We start from the raw sequence: 13,469 nt of genomic DNA on the forward strand, positions 1-13,469 counted from the left end.
AAATGGAGGCTTAGCAAAATAATGTTAACCAATCAGGCAATTAAAAACATCTAAACCCTGGTTTCGGTGGAATATCATAAATAGTGGTGTACTTTATTATAATTCAAACTATAGTATACATGAACTATATTAATGAAAGATTAAACTGAAGTTTTGGTAAAGAAAACACTATATAACCTCCGTGCAAAATAAACAAAGTACACCGAATGACAAGACTAAGCTACCAAAAAAAGAAATGAACAGAAACATAAAGGATCAGGGAGGGACTGGGTGACAAAATAAATAGCGTGCTGCTACCTCGAGCGATGTGTTGGAAGTGACGCTGACCGATGGTTTGAAACTTGACCATTGGCCAGTTGTCAGTGATAAGGATATTGATTGGTCAGACTACTCAAAACAAGCGAGAGCATTCGGAGTACCTCCAAAATCAGAGCAAGAAAGTCCCTTCGGTACTCCTCTAGCTCACGCTACCGATGCACCTTCCTGACCCATAATAACATATCTAAAAAACATTAATATTAACATGAATGACCGGACACTAAAACTTTACTTGACATGGACTGTAGCAAACGTTAACATTGTCGTCTATGGGAAATCATTTGGTACTGAGGTCTTTGTACAACATGGTGTCATTGAAAAACATGCAAATGGCTTTTCTTAAGGTTGCTTGATACTTATTTTTGTATTTCTCATATTTCTTAAATCTGAAGAAAAAAGGTTATAGCTCTACTTTTTGAGGTATTTCAGCTTGAAAAGCTGTGCCGATTTGCAAACCCAAATTATTAAACGATTAGATATTATCTTAAAAATATCATTTTCTGTAATATTTGGAAGAATATAGCATGAAATATATTCATATTTTGTCTCGAACTTGTAAAACTTGTCTCGAAAAATGTAGGCCATATTTGAATTAAAAACCGCAAAAAACTCCATTTCACACCAGGTCATATGCTTTTTGTGATATTACGCTTGGTTTATGTTTATTATTATAATTTTAACCATATTTTAATTTCCTACAGAAATCCGTTTGCGATTCTAGAAATCTGGAATTGTCGGTATGAACTAATCACTTTCAGAATTCATTTCCTGTATAAACGTTTTGATTTCAATTACATTTAGTACATATGTAAGATAGAAAACAGCTCAGCGATATCACCTAAATTTCTCTTTATTACTGACTTCAATTATCATATTTTCTACCAATCTTTGGATGTTAGAGTTATCTGCTCTTGTGGGAAGGTATTGGTAATTCTGTCATTAGTTTGCGACATAAAACTATATGGTATATTGTTTTCTTTGACAAATATAATGTTATCTTCATCATCACATGATGCACATGCACAATCAATACCTACCTGTGAGGGCAGATAACTCAGTAATTTGTATAAATGAAGCACTAACGGATTAAGTAAAAATATAGTAAGTGATCATATTACAACACTATAAGGTGAAGTTTAATTTTACATGGCTTTATCCTTGTTAAATGCCCTATTAACAGCCAGAGTCATTTAAGGTCATGCCAGGAAAGACGGAGTATCCAGAAAAAACACACTGACCAGCAGTCAGTACCTAGCAACTCCCACAATGGATTCTGGACTCGTGGACCAAAGGTGAAGGTCTTGCGAATAGAAACGAGAATACAATATCTGATTACATATTCCGGCTGATACACTTGCGCAAGTCCTAGAACTACGCTTGGAAATTATATTAGCAAATACATTTTGCTTTGGTCGATCTCAAAGAGAGATGAATCGGGTTTGTATAGAAACAAACTAAACGAACTGCAAAGCACTAGAATTTTGAAACATTAGATTTGTTTCAAGAGTATTTTAATTCGTGACCACATGAACTCTACTAACACGACATCTTATCGTTAAATAAATCAGTAAATTAAAATCTAATCTTATTTATACCTTCTTTTACATTGACGCTTAATAATATGCATATGCTATATAATAAATTTAATTCAATATAGCCAATAATGAAACATAACGAAGACAAAACAAATATATAATTTTATTAGTTAGTTGATAACTATGTATTGATGATTACATGATAGCAAAAAATATCACACGTTTCCTTAAAGTGACGTATACTAAATCATTAGATTTACATAGATTTCTTAAAATTTTTGACTTCCTACAAACGTTCTTATACCTGAAATTAGAAAGTTTTCAAAATTACAACATTTAATTTGAACTATTGGCAATGTTTATCAACGTTAAAATATCGCCAAACACAACAAGAAATTGTATCTGTCGGCATTGAATGTTTACAACGGAAAGAACCGAGTGCATCTTTGAGTTCGGAATCGAGGTCGCTGAAAATCTCATCCGGCTAATGGATATAGATGTAATAACACCACTATAAGAGGCCACTTATATTTTATCAGTTATATTAGCCGGATTCAGTGTAATAGCCAATACATACGTTAATTATGTATATATTTTACATGTATACAGGTGTACATGTACTTCATTAAACAAACATGTACATTTACTGTGTACACAGGTCTACAATGTATATGTAAGGTATATTTTTGCTCTGATACATAAAAAAACCCACATAAAACTTACATTGTAGATATATAGTTAGGCTGATTTTTTAAAGATGCTCCATTGCTGACAAATGGTATTTTTTCACTATCAAAAACAGGAGCAGACGATTTAGTGTTTTTCTTCAGTTACAAAAGTTACTTACTTTACACCATTACCACCATTGAAAAGTTTGAGCTTTTAATTTTACTTCAAGTAAAAAATATGAAACTTAACTAATTGCATCCCCAAAAAATGCCGTGGCACTATATCCTATATGGAAATTAAGTACTGATTGCGCATGCACCAAAAGCAAAAGAAAAATTTTTTATACTATTTTTTGTGTTAATTAGACATTTGTACACGATTAAACACCAGTTCTTGTTCAAATGATAAATATCATTTATGCTTTGTCGGCGTTGGAGCATCTTAAGTAAATCAGATGGAAAAAGGTTATATAACCAGTGACATGTAGGGGAATGTCAATTAGACGGATATACATTATAACTAGGGATATATATAGGGAATGTCCATTAGACGGATAGACATTATACCTAAGTTTATTTATTACATAATTTGTTTACACCAATTTATATTTGAGGAAATATTATACAAATATAATATTTGGCCTCGTGCAATATAACATTTGTTGATTACCATCACCTCGGGTTAAATATTATGAACTAGAGCACAGTAAACCATGAAATATTTGTTTTATTACATAATCACCAGTTTTTCAGTTGAATATTTTTTTATAAAACGAATACGACAATCACTTAACAAAATCATCAACACCGTACTGTACGGAAAAAAACCTTAATATCCTATTGAAGATTGACGTACAGCCCACTTACGTCACGTTGTAACTCCGGTTTGGATGTCTTATTGTCTGTTTTCTCATTATTAGACCTGCTTGCAGCCTTACTCGGTACAGTAAACGTCTACATGACGTGCTTGATTCGAGATCTATAAATCCAGAGCTAAATTGAGCGTGAACCTTTGTGACGTCATAATAACGTAACTTACTGTTACTCGCAATTCCTCGGAAGTTTTCTACAAAACTAGACAACAACAGCGAGGTGTTCCTAAAGCCGTGCAATATAACATCTCGAACCGTGCAATATAACGTTTCCATGGAAGCGTGCAATATAACTTCGAACCGTGCAATATAATATACAGTTATTGAATGGGTATGAGGGAAATAGCACTCTTATTGTCCCCCGGGACATAAACTATATCCCGAGGCGAAGCCGAGGGAAATAGTTGTGTCAAGGTAAACCCATTCAATAAGTGTTTTATTATACCGTTAAGAAAAATGCTATAACGTTCCTCATTCCATATCATCGATAGTGCCCAGTGATTTTTCTCTTACGAAGTCCTTTAAATAATAACAACTATTATCCCGACTGTTCAATAAAACCTTGTTAAACATGTATTGCACAGTTCGAAGTTATATTGCACGCTTCCATGGAAACGTTAATATTGCACGGTTCGAGATGTTATATTGCACGGCTTTAGGAACACCTCGCTGTTGTTGTCTAGTTTTGTAGAAAACTTCCGAGGAATCGCGCATAACAGTGAGTTACGTTATTATGACGTCACAAAGGTTCACGCTCAATTTCACGCTAGCTTTGTAGACGTTTATCAAGTAAAGGACGGACACGGCGAATGCATTAGATTAAAAGGCTGTATGCAGGTCTAATAATGTTAAAGAAGATAATAAGACATTCAAACCGGAGTTACAACGTGACGTACGGAGGTTATACGACAATCTTCGATAGGACTTGAAGCTTCTCCGTGCGTTACGGTACTGGTGATTTTGTTATAAGATTGTAGTATTCGTTTTATAAAATAGTCAATTAAAAATTAGTGATTATGTAATAAAATATAATATTTGTTGATTACCACCACCGAGGGGTAAATATTATGAACTAGAGCACAGTAACACATGAAATATTTGTATAATAGGGAATTTCCATTAGACGGATGGAGACTATAACTAGGTATTTATAGGGAATGCCCATTAGACGGATATACATGCATATTATAACTAGGGGTATATAAGGAATGTCCCTTAGACGGAAAAAGACTATAACTAGAGATATATAGGGAATGCCCATTAGACGGATAGACATTATAACTATAGAAATATAGGGAATGTAAATATTGATATAATGATAAAAGAAATACATGTACCTCATTAGTCCGTTAACATGCCTATATTATTAGTTTTTGTTTCCATTTTTTCCTTATTATAAAGTCTATACATTAGGCCATTAAAAAACTAATAATATTGGCAGGTTTAGCGGATTAGTACCTAATACCATGACAAATGAAAATAAAATAAGGGTAGAAGCAAGTATAAACCATATAATATAATGAAAACTCTTCTTTATAGCTGCAAAACCTTTACAATATATGAATATTTACACCTAGAAACTTTTCACAAAACTTATGCATATGTTTCAACGTTTATTAGATTTAACACAATAATCAGGAACTTGAAGTCGATAAATTGGTGTTTTCATTCGATAGCAGATATGTCCATCAGACAGATGAGATTTCCTTCGGTGAATGTTCCCACATCGCGCATGCACACAGGGATTGTTTACCTCGCCGAAAGATAATAATATGAAATAGTGACTAGGTCGTTTCTATTTGTTTTCATTTTTTTTCTCCTTTTTTGAACAAAATGATTACACAAACTTTTAAATTTTGTTATTAACACAAGTACACAACTTTTAAAATTATTTTAAGTTCTATAATACGTTTTATCTTTTATTACATGATTTTTTTAACGATTTAGTCCCTTTAATACAATGCTTCACGAGATGTTGAGGACTGTAAATTGTCGATAGTTGGTGGTAAAGCGTTATGAATGGAATCGTGATCACAGTAAAACTAAATATAGGTGTAAACATTTCCAAATTGTCCTACTTATTGAGAATTAAGATAACGACATCGACATAGAAACGCCTGCTACATGCTTGACAAAAATGAGGTCACTTGAGTTTTCTTGCCGATTTCTGCCAACATTGCTTTTTTAAAGTCATAAATTATCTTCCTGTCGAAAAGCTATACTGCGTAAGTGTTAAAACCATCCCTTTACACGTGCCAACGTCATTTATTATAATTATATAATTAATAAGGCAATTTTCTTCGTTTCAATAGCTGAACAAAGCTGATAACGATACGCGAAATGTCGTCTATCTTGGTTGTGGGTCAGTCCATGTAGATGGTAGATAAGCAAAAACTTTAGGATGTTGGTGATTACAGGTAAATATATAAAATGGACCCTGATTACTTTAAATGGGGATATTTACGCAAGAGGGATTTCACTAATTTCGCGATGGTTGATTGATCAAGAATATATCCCGTTCGTATTATGAGTAAATGTATTAACTGTGTCGCTAAAGCTTTGAAGATGTATCTATCGCAGAAATGACATCACAGCGAAGGATTGATGCAATAAAATATCAATGTTTACAGTATATGAAAGACATTGGGAAGAAAAACCACCCAGGGATGCCATCTCTTAATATCAGTTGATAATACATCATCTGTATGTATGATGATACATGTATTACGAAGCAAGCGGATATAATCATCAATGCAATTACCTGAAACGTCATTAACTTTCAGTTTTATATTTTGATTATGTGAATGTCTGTTTTTAATGTTTCAGTCCTTCTAGTAAGTCTGACTCTAAGTAGTGCTCAGAACAACGGGGTGTGTGAAGATGTCAATTCTCTCATCTGTCAGGATTTGTACAAACTGAACCCAAACATGTGCGAAAACGCGTGCTACTCTGTAGCTCTTTGTCCACGCTTCTGTGGAAAATGTCGTATGTATTCGTTTTCCCTTGGTATACAATGCTTTCATTACCATTCTTCACTCCGGCTATTAGTAGTATTAGTAGTATCCAGTAATTGTGGTATTTAACACATATATGCATCATAACTAAACTACAGTGTCAATATTCCCGTGCGGACCACCTTGGTTTCAGTAAACTGGATTCCCATTCGTGTACATGTAGGTATTGCTGTACCAAGTCTAGGCTGCATGCATTCACTTATAATGCAGATCATGGTTATCAATAGAGTAATGTGAGTCTCTCTGTTTCAAAATGTAGAAATATATCTTAGAAGTACATAATTGATTAACAATATTATCTGTGCTACAGCGTTGAAATGTTACCAGTGTCACGAGGTGTCCAGCCCAGACCAATGTTACACAACCGCGCAGTGTCCGTCATTTGATCACGTGAGTACACAAGCTCTGATCAGTATTAATTACCCATACAGCTCTTGATGTAAAATTGAGAATGCAACTATCATCAGAATTGTGTTATGGTGATATGAATTTTCTGTTGATAAAGAAAGTTTAAAAAGAGGAGATAAGACTATCATCTGCAAGCTGCAATTACATAATCAATTTACTAGTACCATAAGTTGAATGTGAAGTACTTTAACTGTAATTGCACCTCAACGACGAATAGCTGTATTTCACGCTTCATAACTTTAGGTCATTGATTCACTGTTTTGTTTGTGTCCAGTTCTGCATTACAAGTCAAACTTTTACTGATGACTTCAGGGAAGTGTTTAAGCTGGGTTGTGCTCCTAACTTTGTAAGTACCAAAAATACATGTATACTTTAATATACTGAACTGTGAGTTCAAAATCTTGTTCAACATACTTTAAGGTTTTGGTGGCAGCTGACTGCATATTCAATTGTTTACCCAATCTTCTTTTCTTATTTTACAAATGCAGATATGCACATCACATTTTGGTCCAGCAATAGGTCGACGAGAAGATAACATTGACCGACGAGGTACGTTACAAGGCTCCTGTTGTGATACGGACTTATGCAACATCAAGTCTCGTAACGTGTCTCAGAAGTCAATACTTCCAGCCATACCTGTACTCGGCGACGACGTCGTGCCGCCTGTTTCGTTTGATGACTTTGTCATAGATATCGATCCAACTACGCACAAAACTTCACCTATGGTTGCAACGTCGGCGCAGACAAATACTCAAGCTCCAGTTTCGACATCAGTTCCATTTGCCAAAGTTACATCAACTCCAATCACTGACATGCCTACAACTCTGACTGCAGCGCGGACAGATACTCCCACCGCAGCTACAGTAACTGATTTTGGCGTTCCTACCGCAGCTACAGACCGGACATATTATCTATCTATATCATCTGTAGCTCCAGGTTTGATAACTGATCCACCAAATGCAGCATGGACTTCAACTCCAGCTGTAACATCAGGTCTAATAACAGAGAGGCCTACAACACCAAGTGCAGCATGGACTTCAACTCCAGCTGTAACGTCAGGTCTAATAACAGAGAGGCCTACAACTCCAACTGCAGCATGGACTTCAAATCCAATTGAAACGTCAGGTCTAATAACAGAGAGGCCTACAACTCCAACTGCAGCATGGACTTCAACTCCAGTTGAAACGTCAGGTCTAATAACAGAGAGGCCTACAACTCCAAATGCAGCATGGACTTCAACTCCAGCTGTAACGTCAGGTCTAATAACTGAAAGGCCTACAACTCCAACTGCAGCGTGGACATCAACTTCAGCTGCCACCTCAGCTCCAGTGACTGTTGCCCCTGACTGTGATGACGTTGATGCGGATATCTGCTCTCGTCTAGATGCTGCATCCCCGGCTATGTGCACTGTTGATTGTATTGCAAACGAGGTCTGCCCTAGGAAATGTGGCAAATGCAGTAAGTTTACTTACATAATGCGTTTAAAATGAATAGCTTCAAAAGATGCTCAACCACCGACAGAGCATAAACGATACTCATTACTTAAACAATAACTGGTGTTTAATCCTGTGTATGTATATATATATATATATACATATGACTAATTAATACAAAAATAATATAAAATAAAATATGTTACTTTTGGTGCATGTGCAAATCAGTACTTCATTCCATATAGGGCCACGGGACACAATTAATCATTTTCAATATTTTTATCTTGAAGTATAATTAGAAGTTTAAGCTTTTCAATGGTAGTAATGGTGTAAAGAAAGCAATTTTTGTACTGACGAAAAATACTAATTCGTCTGCTCCTGTTTATTATTGAGAAAATAACAATTTGACAGCGGTGGAGCATATTTAATAAAAGTTTTAATTGGGTTGAATAAACAACTGATCACTTTCCTGTGAATATAACTTATAACTCATAACTATCTAATACATTTTTATCACAATAAGTTGATCTTTCAAACTTCATATGCATCAGATGAACTATACTTTCCTAGAACCTAGAGGGCCTGTGAGAGGGCTCACCTAGTTAATTCAGCAAATGCTACAAAACACAGTTTATATGATAAACACGTGTGTGGATTAGAATCATATACATGTACAACAGTTCATGTATTTGGTAGAAACAAAATGGTCAATGTATGTACAAATGTATGTAACAACGTAAATTCCTCCGTTTCTTTTTCGGAGCATCTGCCTATATGACGGTACAACGAAGTCAGATACACTCAAGGGATTACTGGGATATTAGCTAAAACAAAACTAAAAATACTTATTAAAGGGAAAATATTACATGATCTCTTTTTCTTGTTTCTCTGCGTAAGTATCACATGGTATGTTGTATAGTGGGTTGTTACCAGTGTAGTCACGTGCCAGCCGCCGAAACCTGTTCTCACAAAACCATCTGTGCCGCCGGAGAGGTAACATATTTCAAAACTCATTTTTATATCAACATCGAGAAAAATATAGCGATAAAATTATCCGGAATTCACTTTTGAGTATTACGCTATTAGAAGGATATATAAGGACGCAATGAGAATTCTACGTATGTAACTGTAATTTGACCTCGGATGTGACACAAGGGCATAGTTTGTGAAACTTGGGGACTATTTTCATAATTACTTGTTACCACCCTATAAAAGTGTCATCGATGCTGTGTGTTGTTATCGTTGTTTTGCAACGTCATTTCTGATTAGCTTTTTTTTCTCACTAAACATTTCCCGAAATTATAGGGTGTTGCAAAGTGCTAAATTTGACTTACATTATGAGGATCAATGAAGATTGTTTTATCCCTTCATGCTATATTCAGAGAACACATATTCTAGTTTGGGTCCAAATCGCGAAAATTTTGGCCCGCGAAAATAGCCGGTTATATGGAAGTTAAAGTAATGTAAACATTTATAAGACTTTAACATCAAAAAACATTATAATATCGCATTGGATTATGATTATCGCAGTGAGATTAGAATTTGTGCCCGTGCATGTACATGCCCCCTGCTCATTTGTCTTATGAAGACAACATCGCATTACTTTGAATTCATATTTCCAGAGAAAAACCAAAACATTATTTAGTGCAATATGGACAAAAAGTAAACAATTATCATGGAAATGATACAAATACTATGTATGTGATATTTAAATGACTGTTGTATTATTTTAAACTGTTTTAGCAATGTTTTACTGTTGAGACAATATCAGCTACTTTAGAAAGGGGATTCAGGATGGGATGCTTAAACGAAAAGGTAAGGAGTTTTTCTATTTAGGCATAAAGCATGAATATTATACAATACGTTTTCCTGATTTTCCAGTCTTGATAACCAATAACTGTATATACATTCTAAAACTTCTTTTATATTCAGGCAATTTCTTTTTAAACGATATCTACCATATGACAATTATTTTTTATTATCTAAATGTATTTGAAGTCGAATCTTAGCGCAAATGCGAAATGATAAATTATGATTTATTCCCAAAAATACTCATTTACAAAGTTAAGTTCTGTACATGAATTAGCGCTTCACAGGCAGCACGAAAAGCGCTAAAATAAGTATATTTACAGTATCCGTAAATGATAAGAGGGATGAGCAATAAGCAGGGTTCATTTCCTTAATACCCAAGGCCCGACTAATCAAAAGGTTATTACCTTATTGAATGAGTGGGCCCAGCCATCCAACTATATAAATCACAAGATCTTTATTGCGCTTGCCCAAACCTTGTTATAGCTTTGTTCATCCTTCGGTGAAGCAGCTCCAAACATCTTCGGAAAGCGTCAAGCATTCGAACTTTCACTTCGTGGTGGTTGTTGTAAAGGTGATTACTGTAACCACCACGCTCTACTACCGACAACCACTATGGCACCAACGACTACCACAACCCCAACAATAACAACACCACCACCACCAACAACAACAACTCAGCAACCGACAACACATAACCCTGACTACAGTATGTAAATTAATAAAATGTATTTTCAAGCAATCGCTATTTTTTGTCGACGTAAGTGTGACAATATTTCAAAATTTTCGTAGTATATCTTTGCATAAGTAATTAGTGTTTTTAGTAATCTGGGGTATTTTCTTCTCTTTCATCACAATGTGTATTTTTTCAGACTGCCCAAGTCGCCACACCAAATGTCCGACTGGATGGATCCCTTACCATTCATCATGCTATGCTTTGTCAGTGACGCCGAAGAGCTGGGCGGACGCCAAGGTAGAAACATTTCAAGTCAAGAAGTCAGTGAACTATTGTGAATCAAACACATGCAAACTAAAGCATTGCCTTCCATATTGGTGAAATGCTAAGAATCATTGTTGACAGAATTGACAAAACCAGTATTTTCTTAAAAATGACCAAACATCATTCATTAATATCAGAAAAGCAATATATGTACCACTTATCCCATAAATTTTGAAAATCGAAATATTCTGTTGTCACAATTTTGACGCTTCATACGAAACATTTGATTACTACTTAATATCTTGAAGCATAAAAGAAATAATGTTGCTCTTTCTAAAACTGACATGTCGTACGTACTATTTTGCCACATTGTTATTTTTTACCATTTTCTATCATTCGAAAGACTTTAACGTCATTAAAATGTGAAATTGAAAAACAAAATTATAAATCCATATGTACAGCAGAAATATATAATGGATATAAAAAAAATGTCGCACTGGCAGTTTAAGTGAACATTTTGTAGCAACTAAACTATTCTCTGCAACGCATCAGAAGCATTCATTTATAAAATGATCACGAAATATCCTGAGGTTGAACATTGTAACAAAATTTGTTAGTTTCAAAACCCGAATCCTACATTATTACTGATATAGAAAATATAGTATATTAATTTATTTTAATCTATTAATCAAACATGTCCATGGGAAAACCTTTTTAAGAAACCTACATACAAAATTCGCGACGGACATTTTGTTTGATTGCATAATTATCTTGAGTATTGGACACATATTTTCCTTATAAGTTATTGTATACATATGTTTATATCATGATGGTTAAAAGCAATCACTGATATCGGTTTTCACTCCACATACAGGCTACATGTGAACGTCTATGCAGTAACCTAGCGGATTTTAGTTCTAGCGCTGACTTACTTAGTGTCATTGCGGATGTCGGAAAGAAAGTGAACGCCCAGGTTGGAAGACTAAGTACGTATATTACCTAAATACTTTTTGTTTTTATTAACTCTTGTTTACACGCTAGACTCTTGACAATTTTTTTATTGAAACTCATTAAAATCTCTAATCTTTCTTTGTTTTTTTTCTGATGCATCTCTATTGGTGCAAATAATTTGAATGTTAATTTTATCTTGGTATGATCATCTCCAATCGGAAATGATTTAGCAAACCACTATTATTTTCTCCCCGAATACTAGGGTATTTCTTCACGGTGTTTCGCGAACTTTAATTAAGACCAGTAAGCGATATGAATATGTATTGCTTTAACTTTAAATCACATTAATTTATAGGAAGTACAATAGCATGGGTAGATGGTCAGGTGACAAACTATCATTGGGTCCTGGGAAATGGACAGGGAGTGGATAGTAGTCTCACGCATAACTTACGCAGGTCCGACAACTCCGAGTGTGGCTCAATAAATATTGGAACCTGGACACTGAGTCAACATACGGCGATTAGTCAGTACTTGGAACCATTGGACTGTCACACCCAACACATGCCATTATGTGAAATAGAACATGTTTATTCGTGAGACTTTAAATAAATTTACATTTCCGCACACGTAGTATTGAGTGAACATTGTTTGTTTAGAACGTAAGATAATTTAGTATATAGTTCAAGAAAAATATGTAACATCAATGGTTTTTTTTTATTTTTTTGTTTTTTTTATGTAAAACGTGTTTATGAAAACATGCTTATTTAGTTTCAAGACGGCGTTTTTTTAACTTGTCTTCACATATTCTGTTAACAACACAAAGTGTTCCAAAGACTAGAGTCTTCCCTGTGTATCACTTGTATTTTAATTACATGTACGTCAACAAAAGAAAAATAAACTCTCATCCACTCGGTTGCATAAAACATGACACTTGCAATTTTAGAAAATAAATCTGATCATAGGTATATCATTAATTACGCAGTAACGCTGAAATAAAAAAGGGGAAAACATAAACATAAAATCTAGTTTCTTTTTTACACTGTTTCTACTAACATAGTGTTTGACTAAACCAAACACAGCAACAAACATCTAGAATTGACAGCTTTGTGTGAAGTACATAATGTAAAACCAATCGTCAGTCTTCGGCTGTAGAAAGAGCGTGAGGTTAAGACGATGACTAATTGGGTTGCTTTTTGAAAAGAAAGTTTTGTTTAGGATGGACCTGTCTTGTCCGTCGATATTTAGAACAGAAAATACCACTTTTATACTCATATCTCAGAAAAAGGGGAGCATTATGTATTCATGTTCAACATGACACCCAAAGGAAGGGTTGAAATACTGTTTTTTGTTTGTAATTAAAAATAAGAACAATGACAAATGTGAACGTTTTGGAATTGTATGTACAATAATTATCTATTAGAATAAGATGTGTTCAGTTTCTAAATAATTACTAGTTTTTTTCAACTATTCGGTATTCTGCTTTTGCATATTATAGAGTTATCTGTCCGTGCGGATAGGTTT

General features: G+C 34.5%; 1 protein-coding gene across 1 annotated transcript; it reads left to right on the forward strand.

Moving 5' to 3' along the window:
• The first annotated feature begins 5,742 nt into the window (after nucleotides 1-5,742).
• LOC138328279 (mucin-2-like) lies at nucleotides 5,743-13,227 on the forward strand. The gene is made up of 11 exons (XM_069275022.1): nucleotides 5,743-5,810; nucleotides 6,220-6,378; nucleotides 6,718-6,797; nucleotides 7,090-7,161; nucleotides 7,304-8,273; nucleotides 9,168-9,241; nucleotides 9,992-10,063; nucleotides 10,544-10,766; nucleotides 10,930-11,030; nucleotides 11,872-11,983; nucleotides 12,304-13,227. The coding sequence occupies exons 1-11, from the start codon at nucleotides 5,795-5,797 to the stop codon at nucleotides 12,543-12,545; spliced, it is 2,121 nt and encodes a 706-aa protein (XP_069131123.1). The 5' UTR covers nucleotides 5,743-5,794; the 3' UTR covers nucleotides 12,546-13,227.
• Nucleotides 13,228-13,469: the final 242 nt, after the last annotated feature.

The sequence above is a fragment of the Argopecten irradians genome, chromosome 1, assembly GCF_041381155.1.
Source record: "Argopecten irradians isolate NY chromosome 1, Ai_NY, whole genome shotgun sequence".
NCBI classification, from domain to species: Eukaryota; Metazoa; Mollusca; class Bivalvia; order Pectinida; family Pectinidae; genus Argopecten; species Argopecten irradians.